Raw genomic sequence first — 21,475 nt, 5'->3', positions numbered from 1 at the left:
AGCACTCTACAAATTGCTTACAATAGTATTGCTTTGGATAAAATCTTGGACATAAAATCAGATTCAAATATTGACTTGGATTACTGTGAAAGTCTGTAATGTACTTTGTAGGCATTAAAGTGATATAAGCATCCATTTTGGGGTTTTTTTGTTATATTTTTGTTAACAGCAATAATATTTTTGGTGTTTCCATTGGTTCAAAGAGTATACAAGGGCTTCTCTTTGCTTGGGGAGACCTTTTGATACTTTCTTGCATTTTTATGAAGACACTATTGGGTAAAAGATGCACTCTGGTAAAAAGTAATAAGTATCCTTGCTTTTCTGGAAGATTTAAGTCCCGACTCTGAGAAGAAAGAGGGAAAGAAACCCAAAAACTTGGGTCTTCCAAAATAGAAGACAAGTATATATTGCTGACTGCAATAGAAATATATCTGGGTGTTTGGGATTAGCTCTATTTTTTCATTTTGTTTTTTTAAAGCTTTCCAGTAAAAAGTAATAGGCAGGATCCTTCAATTCCATAAATTGGTTCTCTTTTCTGTCTTCCTAGAAGATGAATAAGGAAGGATTCTCAAAGTAAAAGCTGGTTCATTTCAAAGGATTTTTCAAGTACAAGTACAAGTTTATATGCTCTCTCTCTCTCTCTCTCTCTCTCTCTCTCTCTCTCTCTCTCTCTCTCTCTCTCTCTCTCTCTCTCTGTGTGTGTAACAAGTAAGAAGGTAGGTAGTATACAGATCCAATAGAGTATGGATAGATATTCCAACAAGTACCTTTGTAGTCAGTGGGAGTCCTCTAAATAACACTTAGCCATAAATGCTTAATAGTGATTTAAAGAAACAGAGATTTGTCTGAGTCATAGAAACCATGTCTTCTTGCCTTTTTCTCCAGCTGCACATGTGGTAAAATTCAAAAAAGCTAATTCAGATATGAGTCTGATTTAATGCATCTAAAGATAAAGTCAAAGAAGATAGAAAAAGCCAGTTCAGATGGTTTTTCTTTGCTATAATATTTGCTAGTTTTATTTATGATGACTTCTATGTTTCGATTGTGGACAGTTTGGGGAGGTGGGGGGGTTACCTTTGCTGAACTGAACATTCAGGCAGACTCAGTTATTTATATGCTTATATGCTATTCAATTGCTTTTTTTATTTAAAGTAAGAAAGGCTGAAACTGTATAAAAACCAATATAGGGAAATGGTGGGGAGAAAAATCTAAAATCTGTCATTTCTGAGGATGTTTCTGAATTCACTGATTATCTAGGAGTGGGATTTAGATGGGGAAACAAAAGCTGTCCTTTCTAAGTTGTGTCCAAGTCTTTCCTCTGGTTTACTAGTGCTGCTCGAAACTCTAAGGTCTATGTTCTGCATGATGACCTTCCAAAAATGAAATAATATAAATTGAAAAATTCACTGGAATTCAGATTACTTACTGGGGATCTCTTGCTATGGATTCCTGGAATGTCCACCCTCCCAACTAGTACCAACTCAATTAATATCTGATCTTTTATTCCTTCCCCAATCCTACTAGTTTACAACTTTTCCCTCTCCTTGGATTTTAAAGCATTTTGTTTTGTTCCCCTCTAAGATATATTATTGTTATCTGTGCATATATCTCAGCTCCCTACTAGACATCAAGCTATATAAGGACAGGACTTGGGTTTTATTTAAACCTTGTATCTTTCCTGGGGACTAGTAACATGTTCTGGTCAAATTAGACCTTTAATAGATTTTTCTTCTTCATTGAAATGAAGTTAATATCTATGTAGCTTAAGAACAACCAGAAGGAAATAACTAATAAACACACGTATAACTTTTATAGCAAAGGCAACCAGACCTCTGAAAACCTTGGTTTTGATCTTGGCTTTTATACAACATTGACTGCATTACTTGTCATTCTCCTAAAGGATATGGTAGCCTTTGTGGAGTAATTTTCTATTTTCAAACCTATCAATAGTTCATTAAATAGTGAATTTCTAATACAATTTAGTTACCATAGGAAAAAAGATAATATAATTATGATATAGTGGAAAGAACATATTTTATTATTATTATTGTTCTCAAATAACAAATCTTAGGTGAGTTACTGCAAAATTAAAATAAACTTTTATACAGTGTCTACACTATGTGTAGGCTATGCCAAGTGCTTTTTATAAATTTCATCTTATTTGATCCTTACAACAATTCTGGAAGGTAGGTGCTATTATAATTTTACAGTTGAAAAAACTGAAGCAAAGAAAGATTGTGACTTCCCCAGGATCACACAGCTAGTATAAAGTCACATTTGAACTTAGGTCTTCCTGATTTTAAACCCAGCACTACGTTCATAACCTCACATCACATATTTCCTGAAAGGTAACCAGTTTATTGTGATTACTGGAAATCAAGGCTTTCACATCCTCTTTGATGGAAATGGGAATGTTTAGCTAAAGAAAGAAAAGTCTTTGCCAATACAATTCAAATATTTAGAGGGCTGTCATGTGGAAGAGAGATTAGACTTATCTGGTCCCAGGAGGAAGAACTAGAAAGGTAAATTGACATTGTAATGTTAGATTTGACTTGAACCTAAGGAAAAGCTTTGTTCCAAAGAGAGCTCCCATAACTTAAAATGGGAGCCAAGGGAGATAGTTCAGTTCTTCATTGTCAGAAGACTTCAAACAGAGGTCATATGAGTTCTAATAAGCAACATTGTAGAAAGGATTCCTGCTCAGGTACAGACAGATTAGACTAGATGCCATCCCTTTCAACACTAAGACATAACACTAAGGACTCGAATAATATTTGCATAGACGATGACCTAGAGTGGTTCTTTTTGTTCTTATTTCCCTCTCTATTACTTAATGCCATTGACCAAGGTCAATTTATACTCCAAAAAGTCTCAGTTTAAGTAGTCCAATTTTTAAAAAAGTAATGCATACCATGCGATTTTAAATGCAAAATTGTCTCCAAAATTTACTAATGGACATGGTGATGTTTGGGATTATCAATCACTGGTTTCCCTCCAAGGTTTTGACAAATAAGGGCGCCTTTCTCCACTAATTTAAAAGAACCATCTGACAATGGAGTTTTTTTATTTTGTTTTGTTTTTCTTTCTAATTTAGTTAAAATTATTCTTGCATTCTCAAGTTTATAGAACCATTAGAACTTGTGAATTTATATTTTAAGTCAACACAATGTTTCTATCACCCCAACTTTGTAAAAAATTCTCTAGCTTTATCCAAGCTCATACTCCCTAAATTGCTTTAATCTATTCCCTTCTTGAGAGCATCATTATTTCAGAACAACTCCACCTCTCTGCACTAATAACTTACTGCATAATTCCTCTGTAAAATTCTACTTTGATGCACATTATGTCCAACTCAACTTTAGCTGGACTTCCTATGCTTTTTTAACAAGCAGGACCTGCTTGAAGAAGCCTTAGGGGTCAGGGTTAGGGTGGGGGTGCTCAGTAAATTGAGAGCCAAGACTAGAGATGGGAAGTATGGTTTCAAATCAGCTCTTACATACTTCCTAGCTGTGTGACCTTGGGCAAGTCACCTAACACCCATTGCCTAATCTTTATTGCTCTTCTATATTGATCCTAAGATAGAATGTAAGAGTTTGAGGAAAAAAAAGTCATTGGGAGAGATGGAAAAGAAACCACTCAGATTTGTCAAAATATTAAATCAGTTATCCAGATCCTTTCTATCTCCACTTCCAGCATCCACAGCACAAATATTTATGACTTGGTGGTGTTCATCTAGAGCCTAATCTAAGCCTATTTTGAGCTCGTGGCCATTACTGAATATTTCATTCCCCAACTCTATCCCCTTTCACTGGCTCTTCCCCTCAACTCCACCATGATTAGAATGGTCTCCTTCTTTATCTAGCCTCTTAGATTGCCGGGCTTCTTTTGAGACTCAATTAAAATCTTAACTTTTACAGGAAGTCCCAGATCCTATTACTGCTATTCCCATCTCTCAAAGATCACCTCCCACACACTCTGTATCTATCTTATATGTAAATATTTGTTTTCACATTGTCTCTCACTTTAGAATTCAAGACTTTGCCTTTCTTTGTACACTTAGCACTTAGCATTTGGTGGTTAATAAGTGCTTATTGGCTTGACTTTACTGACTCAAGAATGCTCTATGTAGGGTATTCTATTTCTGCTTGAAGAGATCAGAGTTAAATTTACCCTCTCCACCTCACAGACTTCCTTAGCTCTCTAGTGCTTTCTCCTACATGGGGCAATTTCTGGTGCCACTCCTAATTTTTAATGCTCTTTCATTCCTGTATAATCTTAGAGACTTCAAGGATTTCTATTCTGGGGTTCATGAAGTTATTTTATTTTTTTTTACTACTTTAGAATTATATTTCAATATAAATGGTTTCTTTTGTAATCATGTATATTTTACTTTATGCTTTTAAAAACATTAGTTCAAGGAAGAATCCAGAGGTTTTGCCACACTGTCAAAGGGATACATGGCCAAGAAGAAGTTAAGAACCTCTTCTTTAACATCTCCAGGAGAATTATGCCCCTTCCATCTGATTCACTGAAAACTATGTGCAACTTCCTATTGTGGTCTGTGAACATAAGACCCTGGATGATTTAGTAAGTCCATCTAAGGCAATAGTTACACCACACTAACTACCAGGATGGTAACTGAGTAGATGATGGAGCAATATTCTTCCTTCCAACAAATTAGATGCTCATACTATCCCTGAATCCAGAAAATCTATTTTCCCAAAACCATACATAGGCATTGTGGTGAAGAACACACTCCATTAACTGCTAGAAAATCAAAGTTCTCACAACTAAGAAACTCTTTGCAAAGTCTACTTAAGAAAGTCTGTCCCATAGGCCTGTTTGCACAAGGTACTTTCCAAGTATGCTTCATGTATGGAAAAATATGGGGATTTTAAAATGTCACCATATCTCTACAGTAATAAATAGGGAACTTGGAAAGAGTGAGGCCAGAAGTAGTTCGTGCAGATTTAGTAAGTAGTCACAAACATTTTCTGGTTGAGTTAGGGGTAGAGATGAGAAGGGATTTTTTAGGTTTTGTCCCCTTCTCCAAAAATACTGGGAGACTTATTTTGGGATTTTTTTCTTTTCATTTTTACCAATCTGCAAGTATTTGTTAAGTATACACATATATGTATATATAGAAAGACAGACAGAGACTGTACTAGGCACTGGGGACACAGTACAAAGAAATAAACAGTTTCTACTCTTAAGCCATTTATAGTCTAATGAGAAAAACATCAAAAAGTACATATAAAAGTAATATAAAGTAGTTAAATATTAGGTAGTTGGCAATTAGAAAAAATAAATAAATGCTTTATGTAAATCAGGAATTCTTAATTTGGTACACAGATATCCTAAGAGTCCATGAATAAATTTTGGGGGGTAGGGGTCTAATTTTTTAAAATACTTACCTTCCATCTTAGAATCAATACTATGTAATGGTTCTAAGGCAGAAGAATGTTAAGGGCTAGGCTACTCCAGAGCACCCTCACCACCTTTTTAAAAAAAAAAAAAAAAAAACCTTTACTTTCTGTCTTAGAATCAATACTGTATATTGGTTCCTAGGCAGAAAAGTGGTAAGGGCTAAAGCAATGGGGACTGAGTGACTTGCCCAGGGTCATATAGCTAGGGAGTGTGTGAGGTCAAATTTGAACTCAGGACCTCCCATCTCTGGGCTTTCAATTTACTGAGCCACCTTGCTGCCCCAGGAGTCTAATTTTTTTAATTTATTATTATTATTTTGATAACTGTATTTAAATTTAAATTATTTACTTTATAATATTAAGTATTTTGTTTAATATATTTTAAAATATTCTCCATAGAAGGGATCCATGAACTTCACTAGACTACCAAAAGTGTCTGCAAAATCAAAAAGGTTACAGTTTAATGACATAGAAAGTGATATTTGAGATACAAATTGAAGGAAGAGATGCTTCTTGAAGGAAGGGAATTTTTATAGGGCAGACATGAAGAGAAAGTTCATTAGAGGCAGGGGTACAGATTGATGAAGGCACAAAGCAGAAAAGTTAATAGAACTGCTAAGAAATGTGCCCTTGTTTGATGGAACTGAATTCTGGATTTCTCTACAATTAATTAACAGATTCTCTACTAGATCTGTGATATCAGATTCCGATTCTCCCAACAGCAGTGCAGATCACAATCCCACCATGCCTTCCCATTCTTATCCATGTACTCCCATAAGTTCTCCCCAAGAGCTCCAAGTATAGTTCCAAAGGCCATTTCTCTTTTGACATTACAAGGATACCAGTGGCACATGAGAATGTCCATCAATTCTTCTTCCATCTAGTATTCTGACTGAAATAAAGTATTCTCATAGGGAAATACTATAGAGTTTCTCTCAGCTATCCAAGTATCTTTCTGCTCTCAAAAGTGAACTTTTCTCTTTAACATATCCCAGACTAGATCAATTCTAGGAAAAGAAGAGTGGCACAGTGGAAAGTGTTGTAGACCAGAAGCACTTAGCACTAAGCACATACTAGGTGCTTAATAAATACTTTTCCCTTCCTTCTCTTTCCTTTCAAGAATTTATCCTCTACTTCTGTGCCTTTGTACAGAATGATTTCTAATCCTGGAATAATCTTGCTCCAAATCTTTACCTTTCTGAAATCTCCAATTTTTTCAAGAGAGCCCCAAAGCCTCTTCCTTTATAAGACCTTTTCAGATTTAGTCAATCGTTAGTCCTCTTAGGCCACCATCCATGCAAATCCTTTGTTTATCTATTATATTTACTTCTCTCTCCTCTAAGAAATAAAAGTTCCTTGAGGGCAAGAATTATTTCATTTACTGTGGTATACTCACCAACTAGTACATACTTGGCACACAGTAGGCATTTCACAATGCTTGGTGAAATGAATCAAAAGTGAAACATGACCCATAAACTTATCTACTATTAACACCATGAAATTCACACATTTTCAACTGGAGACTCCCATGTGTCCCTCCAACAAGACAATTACTTCCCTGCTTGCAAATGTAGTTTTATTTTTACAGTCATTCCTCAAATCTAAAAAGAAAGAGGTTATACACCATATTTTCTATTAAATGCATCAGTGGAGAATAAATAAATTATCAGCAAATCCTACTGATACCTGGCATTTCATGGGATCACCAATTCAGAGCTAGAAGGGATCTTAGAAGCTATTGAATCCAACCTTCTCGTTTTATGAAGAGTAAGGAACAAAGAGGAACAACTAACAAATGCTGAGTCTGAGGTAGAATTTATATCCAGAACTTATTCAAAATCTAGTGTTCTCTTCACTACTCCATGATGCCTCCAATTTCAGTTCGCCTACTTAACAAATTTGATAGAACCAGTATGAAAGGAAAAGAGTTATATGTCTACGTTAAAAAGAGACTGAACATGGATTAAGCTAATTACTTCTGCTATTACTTTATGCACCATTCATGCTCATGCCTGTGATACTTACTGATGCCCACGGCCGTAATTAGCTTGATTGCAAGTTCTGGGATTTCACACTGAATAAAAAATGGTTCCAGGATATAGCGTCCAAATGCCAAGGATATCACAGCAGTGGCAGCAGGGCTAGATAACACAGAGAAAATGGTCACAATAGGAAAAAGCTGAGAACATTTACATTCCACTCTTGTTGCTTCAATTTCTCATTCATTAGTATATGAAACACTTGCTTAATTTTATGTTGGAGATCTCTGCTGTACTTCATAAAATCACAGTAATAATGAAAGCTGACATTTATATGGCTTTTAAAGGTTTGCAAAGGACTTTTACACACATTATGCCATTTCATCTTCACATCAAGTGTGGGAAGTAGCTCCTACATATATTATCTCCCCATTTTACAGACAAAGAAATCGAGTCTTAGGAAGAATAAGTGATCAGCTCATAATCATAGAGCTAGTAAAAGTCAGAGGCATAATTTGAACCCTAATCTTCTCAAGAAAACAATAGCATCTGAGAGTTTAAAAGGATCGTGGTGGTCATCTAGGCCAACTCATACATAAAAGGAATTCCTACTAAAACATATTGATCCAGCCTCTAAACGAAGACATCAAGAAGTGCAAATCCATTACTGTCTAAAGCAGTCTATTTAAGTTCTCTATGGCTCTAATTGTTAGGAAGTTTTTTCCTCAGATCAAATTACAGTGTGTGTGTGTGTGTGTGTGTGTGTGTGTGTGTGTGTCTGTGTCTGTGTCTGTGTGGTGCATGTATAATTGTACATATATACATGCATGTCTCTATATACATGGTATATATATGAATATGTACACATGTATGATAACTAATAGTGATTTATCATTTTGAGCACCTTAAGGTTTTCTTAGAGCTTAACAATGATCTCATTTTATCCTTACAACAAAGCTGGAAGGTAGGTGCTATTATTATCACCATCACTATTTTACAGTGAGTAAACTAAGGCAGACAGCTATTAAGTGACCTGCCCAAGACTAAAAGAGAACCCAGGTCTTCATGACTCTCCTAAGTTCAGTGCTGTCTACCACATTAACTATCTGCCTATATATATGCCAATGTATATATGCAAACATATTATATTTTTGCATGTATATTTGTATTGTACATTTGAGCAAAAATGTGAAATAAGAAATTTCTCTCTTCCCCTCCTACAGTACTCTTTCAACCTTTCCTTTTCATCATCTTTCCTCTATTTTGGAACCTCCCTCTCACAGTTACCTAAAGTCCTCTGAGAGGTTCAAAGGACCTTGCAAGATCCATTCAACTCCTTTCTGTCTCTCTTCGTGATACAAAAACTTATATATTCTTTGACTTATTTCTCCTTCAACCTCCTATGACTCTAGGCAATTGTTTAGAATGTAAACTAATCTATGCTAATATTTGGAAGGCTCAAATATAATAAGATACTGTTGTCTAGTTCTTGCAACATATCTTCATTTTACTAACAATCATCTAAATGATTTAGCACAAAGGTGTGATTGAAGATTGAGGTCTGAAGAAAGACCTGAATTAGACTCCCAGTTTGCTACTTCACACTTGGATGACCTAAGACGAATAACTAAAATTCTGATAGCTTCTATTTTTTATCTTCACGATAAACAGATTGGGCTACATGATTTCCAATTCCACCCCAATCCTTTGATCTTTGATCCAGTGAAATCAGATATGATAGGTAAGTGCAGTGATGGCCAAACTAAGGCCATGCAGCCCCCTGAAATGTTCTATCTGGCTGCAGGACATTATTCCTAATCTGATGAATACAATGAGTAGGATACAATACAATGAAACTTCCAAAGAGTTGCCTTAGAAACAGACTGACAGAAGAGCATTTCCTTTCCTTTGGCCCCCTCTTTAAATAGTTTGCCCATCACTGGGTTAGTGGATAGAAAAGTTATAGATAACTTAGTGCCCCTCAAATCACATGCATATCTATCAATTTTGTCTGCATCTATCTTAGGACCAGATCTTTCCCCCCAAAGACTTACCAGAGCCTGTCAGACCTAATCTAATCTATTTTCTGTTAACACCAGAGTTCTAGGAAAGAAATTTTATATTAATAGATTCCCAAATACTTATGGGGCACAATACAATACATATATGTTTGTGTGTTTACATGTGCCTCTACTCCCTCTTCTTGGCATTAATGTTCCTATGCTTGGCTGAAATGCCCACCAGCATTTGGCCAGCACACAATGGCCCTCAGGTAATTGAGCTGAATGAGAAGGAAAAGCATGGTAGAATCATGCATTTATAGTTGTAAATTCCCTTAAAGGTCATCTAGTCTACCTCTATCTTTTATACATGTGAATACTGAGTCTCAGAGAAATTAAATGATTTTCCCACTGTCCAACAGATAGTAATAATAGTGATAACAAGGGGGATAGTAGTAGATTTAAATCCAAGCCCAAACCAAATTCTCTTGTTCATTAGATAGTGATGCCTCTTCTATCACTGGTTGATTTTATATTGACTAACAATTCAACAAAACTCAACAGATGAAGGAATGCTGGAGGATAGTTGCTCTGCTAATCTCTCTCTCTCTCTCTCTCTCTCTCTCTCTCTCTCTCTCTCTCTCTCTCTCACANTCTCTCTCTCTCTCTCTCTCTCTCTCTCTCTCTCTCTCTCTCTCTCTCTCTTTCTCTCACACACACACACACAAACACACACACACACATATATACCCCTTTCACTTTGATTACAAAGTCTCTATTGCTTTTTGGAAACACCAGGACAAAAGCAGACCCTACTGAATTCTCAGAATGCTATTTAGTATATCTAGCATCAATTTATATGTATGACATTTAGGGAAACAGAGGTGGATCTCTAGCCCAGCTGGGGAGCAGCAGGATACAAATAAGGCACTTCTCTCATTTCCCCCAAATCTAACTCCGGACAGGTCTATAAAGCAGTCAGCCCATCGATACTACATTATGCCTAACTACTCCAGGAAGATACTCATCAACTATCTTCTTTAAAATCCCCTGAGAAGATTAAACTGCCTCCCTTGGTAATAGATTCCGGTGTCTCACAATGATTATCACTGAAAAAGTCATCAAAATGTCTAACCTTTTCCCCTGATTTCCAAGAGCGTAGACATTTCAAATTAATCGTGTGTTCCTACCATACGGGAGAGGAAGAGATAATCTGACATTTCGAGTATAGCCTATAACTCTACATAAGTCCAACGTTTGTATGAAAGCATAAGTCTTCTGGATTCAAAATATTAGAGCTAAAATTCTTAAAGATCAGGATCCATTAAAAATACGGATTGGACACTTATTGCAAGGCACTGTGCTATAAAGGGTAAGGGATAGTCTCAACTTACCAGGAATTCACAATTAAGTTGACGAGAGAGGATAAACTATAACCCAAATCCAAGGTAGAATAATAACCAAACTAGTGCCAAAGGAGCCCTAGAGGAAAAGGACAAGTCACCCATACATGGCTGTGAATGTATAGAACTCTGGGTCTTGAGTCAGAAAATCCTGAGTTCCAATCCAGCCTCAGATAATTACTAGCTATGTGAACATAGGCAACTCACTTAATCTGTTCACCTCAATTTCCTCAATCACAAAATGGGGACAATAATAGCACCTGCACTACAGGGTTATTACGAGCATCAAATGGGATATTATAACAGCAATAATGACAAGTACATTTAGAGAGCACTTTAAGGTTTACCAAGTACTTTACATGTGATAACTCATCTGATCCTCACAAAAACCTTACATGGTGGGTGCTATTGTTATGTTATAATCCATTTTATGGATGCAGAAATTGAGAAACGAAGAGGTTAAGGTTGCATAGCTAGTATGGAAGGCAGAACTTGAATTCAGGTCTTCCTGACTCCAGGACCAGTACTCAATTTAATATTCACCTAGCTGCCTTTCAAGGCCCTTTTAAGCCCATAATAATCACTCTATATTTTCTTCACAAATCCAGCATTCTATGATTCTATGAGATTGATCAGATCATGTTACTCCCTACTCAATAAACTTCAGTGGCTTGCTATTACCTCCAAGATAAATAACAGGTTTTTTTTTTTTGTTTTTTTTTCTGCCTGGTATTCAAAATCTCACTTAACCTAGACCCCTCCTACATATCCAGTCTTGTGCTGTGAGCCCTGACACATACTCTTCAATCCAGTAACAATGGCCTCCTGGCTGTTTCACAAACAAGGGTCTCCCCCTCTTAGCTCCAGGAATTCTCTCTGGAAGTCCTCCATTCCTGGAACACTCTCCTTCCTTTCTAACTGTAGATATCCCTGGTTTCCTTTAAGTCCCGCCTAAAATCCCACCTTCTACAGGAAGCTTTCCCCAACCCTTTTTAATCCCAGTATCTTCTCTCTGTAATTTATTTCCTCTTTATCTAGCACATAGTTTTGTTTGGATACATCTGTTTGCTGGGCCTTTCCCCCATTAGACTGTAAATTCCTTGAGGGCATGAATTGTCTTCTGCCCCTTTTTTCATCCTAAAGTTTAGTACAGTACTTGGCCTACAGTAGGCACCTAATTAACGTTCATTCATTGAGTTAATAGGTGTAGAAAAGCCTGGAGGAGAGCCTGGAAAGAGTGCACATGCAAATTCAAAGCTGGGAAAGTGACAGGAGAAGATTTTTAGAGGGGGGTGAAGAAATTACTTCCTCATTGTGATTCCACTATGACAAAGTTAAAATAATGAAAAGACATTTAAAATGAAAACCAATTCCACTAAAGGGGGGGGGGGATAGGGAGGGCACTGCTTCTTTGTAACTTTTTGTTAAAAGAGGGATTCCTTTGACCATGGAAATCATCATCACTGGTGCCAAGTCCATTCTCTAACAGTAAATCAATTGCCTCTGTGCTGCGGGAGACAGAAATAAAAGCTTCCATGGGAACTCGGCAATGCATTTCTGATAAATTAGACACTCAGGGTATGTTTCCCCTGGTTAGTCTGGAAAGACTTTGGAATGGGAACATGGTGGCTTCATCTGCAAATTGGGAGGTTTGGACGACGACAATTTTTAAGGCATGAGAGGGTATTAAAAGGTTGTTTATTGTGTACACACGCATGTGTATGTTTGTACTAACTGCGATTCAGAGTGACTTAGCATTATTGGATAGAATTTAAAACCAAGAAATCAGGAAGATCAATTTCAACAATAAGAGCAAAGAATGCTTACATAACTGCATTCTTAGATTCTTTAGGGAGGAAGTGAGTCACTACAGAATAATCACACTACTCAGGAAGAAGTACCTAAGGAGGCTCAGTGACACACCAAGAGAGCTGGGAAGGACAGGAAAGCTTCTTAACCACTAGAATGGAGTAAAATATAAGGGCTTAGTTATGCAATTTGGAGTCAATGAAAGTTTCAAGTCATGCTCACATTGCACTCTTGTCTGGGCAAGGTCTGAATAATCCATTCTCAAGACATCATTTGGCTATTCCAATGGGTAATTTCATGTTCTGTAGCCCCCCCACCCCCACCCAAACCAAATCTATTTGCTAGGACTGCAAACTGAATAATGGAAAGCCTGTGAAACATTGGATACTTGTGATGTTTTACCATGTTTGGGCAATATAATAGCAGCAAATAAAATAGAAATATCCTTACCATAGTGCTTTGGCATTTGCTAAATGTTTGTCAACTATTAAAATTCATAAAGCAAATGTTGTCATTTTGAATACAGTAAATGCAGTATTATATTTAAGTATGTATGTATGTGTGCGTATCTTAAACATATAGAACTATCTTTCTTTCTTTTTTCTCGGGGGGGGGGAGGGGGAGGAGAGTCCAGGCACATGATTTCATTAACAAATGGAACCCTTGATAAAGCAGCTTCTTCCACCAATTCATTTTGACCACTGTGAAGAGTTGCCTAAGGCTCTGAAAGAATAAAGGACATAAATTGTCCATGATCACCAAACTATTATATTTCAGAGGCCAGACTGAAGCCAGGGCTTTTTGCCTCCCCCATATTTCCTGTTGAAACGCATGGGCCACATAACCTTTATTAGCTGGAAGCAGTCCAGGTGACTTAGAAGTACACTACAGGTGAAAGCCAGAAGATAAGTAAAGCAAACCTTTATGCTCACCGTATTATAAGCAGCTCCACCCAGACTCTGACGAAAGCTGGCAAAGGTCCAAAGACTTCCAAGATATAAGTATAGTGACCACCAGATTTCTTTATACATGTTCCCAATTCAGCGTAAGATAAAGCTCCTGTTAGAGATTAATTCAAAGAAAGAGAAGAAGAGAAGAGGAGGGAAGAAAAGAAAAAAATTAATGAAAAAAAATCATGTTAAAATATTCAGGTGGCAGTAGAGCAGAATCTTTAGGCAAAGGGCCACCTGGAAAATAGCACCTCTGTCTTGAGAGCTAAATGTGGACTCAGGAGAAACCCAAGTTCAAAGTCAGTCATTGGGACTTACTAACTACATGAGTTAGGAAGTCAAGTTAACTCCCTGAGGGAATGTTCCTTATAATGAGCTATTGTCTATAAATCATTTGCAAAATTTAATCTAAAAATATTCTAAAATACTATTCAGTGTGTCCCAAAAAATCTTAGAGCAATTCTGAGTTTCAAAAGCTTAGCTAACCTTACCATGTATGCTTTAAGTTTTAAGTAAATTACTGAATCTTAAAATTGCACTAAGGTTTTGGGACACATTGTATAAGTATCAGTTGTTAGGTGGGTTATCTTTTCAAATGAGAAAATATCATTTTATTTCCGTGCCCACCAGATCCTCCCAAGGAGGTGGCTACATGGCACAGTGGAGAGAGTGATGTGCCTAGAGTCAGAAAGAACTCGTTTCAAAACCTGCCTCGGATTCTTATTAGCAGTGTGACTCTTGACAAGTTACTTAATCTCTGTTTGCTTCAGTTTCTCCAACTGTAAAAATCTAGAAATAGCTTGGCTATAAACTGATTAAAATTGTTTCTGGCAGACTTGAGCCTAAAACAGAGTATATTGCTATTATTAATATTTTTCCTTTAATGGATAGCACGTTTAACGTATCATTTCCTACAAGTGACCCCATTCTTTCTCTGAGATTGCTCTGAATCCTCGTGCTACCATGTCAAAGAATTATAAAGAATTCTTTTTAAAAGGAAGTTTCAGTTTGTACACTTTAATAGTTTTAAGCTTGAAGGATGTATCTGTAAATCACATAGCTAAATCACGTACAAGAGTTCTCTGAATTAGAGCCAGGTCAAATCTCTTGGATGGACACCTCCTTCTGGGAAAGTTGAAAGGAAAACAAAAATATGTCCTGCCTTAATTCATGTTCCTCCAGCTAGGGTAAACTAACCATGAAACAATACTCCCATTATTTTGCTAATATAATTCAAAAGGAAATTATTTGCTTAGTTCTAGAGTAAACATCACATGATAGTACAATCTGCTTTGGGCTATAGGCACTGAAAAGGTCTTTATGATACCAGAGAATCATCACTTGGAACTGTCCAACAGGAGTACCTTTTGACTATTCAGAGGCTTTTAAAATCTCACATAGCACATCTCTAGCATAAGACAGAAATAGATGAACAAAATAAATGTAAGACATTGTAAGCAGGCACTGTTGAAAGCCAGTCCTACTATTGGAGGGTTATCCAGAAGATCTGGTTAGCATTTTTATTGTTAAAGGCCAGCAGGAGACCTGCCTGCCACCAGAGGAATCAATAAATAGCTAAACTTGCTCTCTGTTAACACACCAGGATGATTGCCCCCAGCTTTAACCTGTTAAGCTCTGAATGAAGGAATTTTCCAGTCAGAGGTCTCAGACTGTCAGAGTCCAGATATGAAAAGTTCAGAACAAGATGTGTAATCCATCTATTGACACTACACCCTTCAAAGGTCCAGAGTCAAAGCTCTGGCTTCCATAAGCCTGGTTCCAGAGCTTTGGAGCATTTGGGGCAACTAAAGTTTTTTTTTTCCTTTTTATTTTGTTTGGTTTCCTGGTGAAGTGGCACTTCTCTCAGACTCCTGCTAATACAGTGATATATAATAGGCAAACAGAGATAAATAGATTCATAGGAGAGCATACTCCTAGCAATAAGCTATCAGAGAACACAAGTTAAGTTAAGTTTAGTGAAAACAAGTTAAGTTAAGTTTAGTGAAAACTAAACTAAATCCCCCAAACAGCATTTCTCTGGTGAACCTCCTCTGTTTCAGATGTGATTCGTCAAGAAATATTTATGAAATGCCTCAGTTTCTTCACTTACAAAATAGGAATAATAATGTCTTGTCTATCTGAAAGGGATACATGAGGATGCAAATCTCTTCCAGGTTTGCCATCATCTCTCTTTCAGTGAGTTATCTTGCATCACAATTGTCTATGTACATGTTTAACCACCACCACTACTTCTCTATCCAGAATGCAAGCTGTCTGATGGCAGGGACTATTTGATTTTTCTTTCTTTCTTTTTATTTTCTTTATTTCCTGGGGACCTACCTAGTATCTGGCAAAAGTAGCCAGTAAAAAAATGCTTATGGAACTGAACTAAATTGAAATGCCCACTTATAGAGATATTTTCACAATAAAATTCAACAGAACAGATTCTTTTATATTTAAAATACACACACATACAAATAATGTACATATTTTCACATTTATAAAAATACATGTAACATGTGTTAAAACATTTTGTATCTGTGTTAGTCACATGCATGCACCTTTCTATAACTTACTTATTAGGTAAATCCTCCATTACACTGAAGTTAATGACAACACAAATTGGCTCAAATAGTTTTTTTAGTCCCAAAAGGAAGACATTTAACCACAAAACTGTCTGACTCTTCTTCCATCAACTACTCCACACTGCCTCTAAAAGATGCCAAAAGTCCATTATTATTGACTATTATATGGTAATATCTCAAGGATCCATCTGGATTAGGAGTCTAGAACTGGGCCATGCTTTTGGACATCTGGAGAAACTCCTCCAACTCATCAGATGAAGATCACCAAATAGATGGAGAATCCAGGTATTCCCATATGCTGAAGCTTGTGTGCTTGAGGCTTAGGTATTAAGAAAACCTTTGATGGATGGTGGATAATGACAGAAAAAAGAATAGCATATATTTATATATTTATACCATCCCCTAGATCAGTGATTCCCAAAGTGGGTGCCACCACCCCCTGGTGGGTGCTGCAGCAATCCAGGGGTGCAGTGATGGTCATGGGTGCATTTATCTTTCCTATTAACTGCCTTAGATAAACAAAGAAATTAGGTACTAATGGTATTATTTTTGATGTTTTACAGATGAAGAAACTGAGGACCCAAGAGATTTAATGACTTGCCCATGGCAGTACAGTATCAAAGGTGGATTTTGAACTTGTCTTTCTAACTTTAAGTTCAGTACTCTATCCATGTGAGCAGGCTGCCTCTGTATATACCAGTGGTTCCCAAACTTGTTTGGCCTACTGCCCCCTTTCCAGAAAAAATATTACTTAGCGCCCCCTGGAAATTATGAAACTATTTATTGAACTGAGAATAGAAGGTAATACAAAAAAAGTGTGGCCATCACCAACTCCCCTGGATTGCTGCAGCACTCACTAGAGGGCAGTAGCGCCCACTTTGGGAATCACTGGAATATACAAACCCACAAACACACACACTCATATACACAAATATAGGTTTGCTGGTAATTTTTTAACAACCAGTTCCCTGGAGATACTTTAAAGTTTAATCTGCATTATAAACATTTTCTCCATCACTTTCTCAGGTCTAAAAAAGAAACAAAATAGTCATTCAAGTCTCAATTTGTAGCATTTGCAGATTTCCAAAGATTAAATGCTCACACTGAAAGTTTAACAACTGGTTAGTTATGAGATGACCAGCATGATTCTGTTTTAAAAATAAATAAATAAGCAGATTATTAAGCAGGTGTATATGAATATGTTTATTGTGATTATATCATGTATAATAATAACTATAATAAAATATTATGCACATCATGTCTATATGCGTTCTATATATTTGTATATATTGTACACACATGTGTATAACCACACTTGTGTTTACATGTGTGTAGTGTCTCTGTGCACATGTGTGAATGGACATGAGATATTCTATTATGTGCATAATTACTTCATATTCATTTTGCACATATTCTGTCTATACTTATTTACGTATATGAGTTCTTCCTCAGTAGAATATAAGCTTATTTGAAGAAAAAGGCTGTTTGATTTTTGTTTTTGTATGCTCTGCACCTACATAGCTCATGACACACAGTCATAGAATTCGAGATCTTGAACTTAAAGGTCATGAAATATAAACCTATAATTTTTCAGATGAGGAGACTTAATTCCAGAGAGATTACCTCTAAAGCTCAAAGACTTGTCCAAGGTCACACAGGGAGTAAATGACAGACTGGGATTCAAACTCAGATTCTAAGATTCTCCAGAGTTTAATAAATGTTTTTGATTAATTAGTTTGTTTTAATCCTTAAAATATTCTCTATGCATAAATCTACTTAGTGGAATTATGCATGCAAAAGCAATTTTTGATACATAAAATAATATAGATGTTTCCTTAGTGATCTTAATTCATTTACATTGACTATACTAGATGTCGAATCAAGGATATAATTTCCTAGGTACAAGAAAGTATAGGCTACATTTCTCTGTGGTTAGAGGGATTCTGTTATTTAGTAAAAAGATTATGAAATGTGGAGTAAAGGGATGTAGGTTCATATATCTGCCCTTTTATTTAATCTACATAATTCTGGCCTAGTCATACTAAATCTGAATGTTCATTTTCTCATTTGTGCAAGTAGGTTTCTGAGACTGATATTAGCTCTTATATACTCTATAAAGACAGAGCATGGAACTATTTTGATATCATATACTGTCCCAAGAACTCTGGTACTCTAGTAAACTCTAGTTTACTAACTAGTAAAAAAAAACTAGTATACTCTAATAAAATCATCAGAATCACATTAATTGAAGTTTATCTTGGTTATCCACAAAGGAAGAATACAATTATGTCAGTGAAGATCCAATAAGATTACCACTAAAATAAGCAGGCTGTACAAAGTTAGAGAACTAGCCTCAGAACCCGAGACCTGGTTTGAAGTTCTCCTTTGATCCACTGTGCGTCCATGAGCATGGGCATGTCACAACCTTCAGTATCCCAAACAAATATGTAAGATTATAGGTGGATGATCCAAGTTGGTGGAGAGAACTTCCCTGGCAGAAACTGCCTATACTGAAGAAGGGGCAGTTGTAGACTAAAAGAAAAAAAAATACAACTAATGGTAATATAAAGTCTAGCTGATTGAAGGTAGGAAAAGGCAAACTGTCAACTCTTACAAATTTGTCCTAGAATATTCCACTCCTTTATTTAATGCTAGAGTTTATGAGATCCAGTCAACTGATTTTATATCCATGTATATTTGCTTATGGAAAGGAAGGTGATACAGTGGATAGTGTCAGGCCTGGAGTTAGAAAAAGCTAAATTCGAATCCAGCCTTAAGTAATTACTAGCTGTGTGACCCTGAGCAAGTTGTTTAACCTTATTTGCCTCATGTTCCTCAACTGTAAAATGAACTGGAGGAGGAAACAGCAAAGTGCTCTGGTATCTTTGCCAAGAAAACCCTAATGGGATCTCAAAGTGTTGGGCACAACTGGAAACTATTGAACAGAACAACAAATTTTCTTATAAGGGAACTCTGAGTTCTGAAGTTGAATAGAAAGATCATTAGAATGGGATATTTCAAAGTCCAGGAAAATATGAATAACTCAGCAAAACCTTTAGAAAAGTAACTTGGTGCATATTCTAGGAGGGGTTGTTTGAAAGGTCAGTACATTCATAGGATCAAAGTCAGAGCTGAAAGTGACCTTAGAAATCATCTATTTCAACTCTCCGATTTTACGGATTAGGAAACTGAGGCCAAAAAGAAATTAAGGAGCTTGACTAAAGTCACAAAGTGGCAGTGCCCTGATTCAGATTCTCTGACTTTCCTTCCAGCAGTCTTTCTGCTATATCACTCTGGAATCAAAATGTACTCAACTTGATTCTTAAGCAAAGTTACTTAAGACTAATCTTGCTGTAAAAGGGCATATTTAGCTTTCTGTTCTTTGTCAGACCATCGACTGATGCGGCTTCATGTACTGCGCCAACACAGGCTCATTGAGTTTCACTGAAGGCATCTTGTCCCAAACTCTTTGGGACAACAGATGGGGATAAGGGAAGAAAATGATATCCTATCCAAACTAGCTCAATATTTAGGCCACAGATAATTGTATAGGCCTGACATTTAATGGAAACTCAAATGATACTTCTTGAATTGAAGTGATTGAATTTTTATTTGACTTCTTGAGTAGATAGCTTTTGGAATTTCCCATAATTCTTTCATTCAGCTGTTAATACAACCATCCAAATTGGGAGAGGAAGCTTCTTTTCATTTTTTCCCCATGAGGGTCATTGAGCTTCCCCCAAGGCCAGCCATATTGTCACCAAACTCACTGGGACAACAGAATGACACAAGTAAAGAAAATGATTCTGAATAAACCACTTAGACTCTCACTCAACCTAGATCAATATAAGTCACAGATATAGGGGGTGGTGAAAGTGGATAAGAAGAAAACTTATCATATACTAATTATTTTCTCTACTCATTTAAGGACAGAACTCTTACATACCATGTCCAGCCAACATCTTTCTGCAGTGTAGTGGTTCATAGGGAAATGTCAGGCCAATAAAGGTGGTGTATGTATGAGAGTGTGTGTGTGTGTGTGTGTGTGTGTGTTTTAAGGAAGAACACTGCCTCACCATTTGTTTCACCAATAAGAAGTCAGGAAAACTCCCGTTAGAGTTGTAGCACTGATCTAACTAGGCCAAAACAAATCTCACAGGGGCTTCAAGGGCTCTGCTCAAGCACTGCCCAGACAAGCACAACTATCAGCATTTGCTTTTTTTTATAGGCAATAAAAATAAATGCTTATTCCCATCACTATAAAGAAAAGAAATAAAAATATTTTCTCTTCATGAAGAAAGGAAACTAAAAGAGTTTAGGGAAGGAAGGGGAAATTCTATTCAAGCTATCCAGGAACTCCTAGATAGCTTTCATGATTTTGACTCTACTACTGAAGGAGGCACTAATGATTTCTATTCATTACTACTCAAATACTTTAATTATGGAAGGCAGCTAGATGGCACAGTGAATAGACAGCCAAACTTGGAGTCAGGAAGACCCGAATTTGAATTTGGCCTCACATATGACCTCCTATCCATATGACCCTGGGCAAGTCACTTAACCTATGATTGCCAGACAGAAGGATCCACTGGAGAAGGAAATGGCAAGCTACTCCAGAATCCTAGCCAAGAACACCCTGTGGATAGCTGTGGTCCATGGGATCAGAAAGAGTCAGACAAGACTGAACAACAACAACTCAAATTTTTCTAGCAAAAGAGTCCTTCACCTCCCGAATCAGTATGCCAGGCTGAATGCCCAGTAGCATCCTCCCACAGAATACCCTCAGGGGCTCCACTTTTAAACACAAACTCACCAAACAGAGACAGGATCCCACAGACTGTCCAGACGATCAGAGACATGCCTACAGAGCCCGTGTTTTGGAGAACTCCTTTGGGGGAGATAAAGATGCCAGCCCCGATGATGGTGCCAATGATGATGGAGATGCCCCTCAGCAGCGTGATTTTTTTCTTCAATACCACCCTCTCCTGCTCCAAGGGCTCTTTGCTCCCCACGGTGGGCAAGTGACCATGGGCATCCCCCTGGAGGTAGCTTCCATTGGAGATGGCGGACACTACAGACTTCCTGACCATAGTGGGAATTCTACCAATCTCAACAGGAGAAACAGAAAGAAAAGAAGGGGGGAAGAAAGGCTTAAAAGTGTGAGAGAGAGGAAGAGGAGAAAGGAGGAAGAGGAGAAAACTTTCAAAACAAGTTCTGGGCTCCCCGATCCCTGACTGAGCTCGGCTCGTTTCCTTTCCTTGTTGCCCGTTTCTCACGCTGCGGTAGTGTTCCCAGGTATGAACCACAAAGGTGTATTTTACTC

The 21,475-nt window shown here is 37.0% G+C and overlaps 1 protein-coding gene across 1 annotated transcript in view; it reads right to left on the bottom strand.

The window, feature by feature from the left end:
* Positions 1 to 21,242, bottom strand: part of SLC7A11 (solute carrier family 7 member 11) — a 116,344-nt gene extending 95,102 nt beyond the window's left edge. Inside the window, exons 1-3 of the mRNA XM_044681709.1 lie at positions 20,966 to 21,242; positions 13,550 to 13,676; positions 7,452 to 7,567 (exon numbers count right to left, since the gene is read on the bottom strand). Coding sequence (XP_044537644.1) covers positions 7,452 to 7,567; positions 13,550 to 13,676; positions 20,966 to 21,242 — 520 coding nt within the window. The remainder of the gene's footprint in view (positions 1 to 7,451; positions 7,568 to 13,549; positions 13,677 to 20,965) is intronic.
* Positions 21,243 to 21,475: the final 233 nt, after the last annotated feature.

This window comes from Gracilinanus agilis, chromosome 6 (assembly GCF_016433145.1).
Source record: "Gracilinanus agilis isolate LMUSP501 chromosome 6, AgileGrace, whole genome shotgun sequence".
NCBI lineage: Eukaryota > Metazoa > Chordata > Mammalia > Didelphimorphia > Didelphidae > Gracilinanus > Gracilinanus agilis.
The sequence above is the reverse complement of the archived record's forward strand: the minus strand, read 5'-3'. Positions and strand labels throughout refer to the sequence as shown.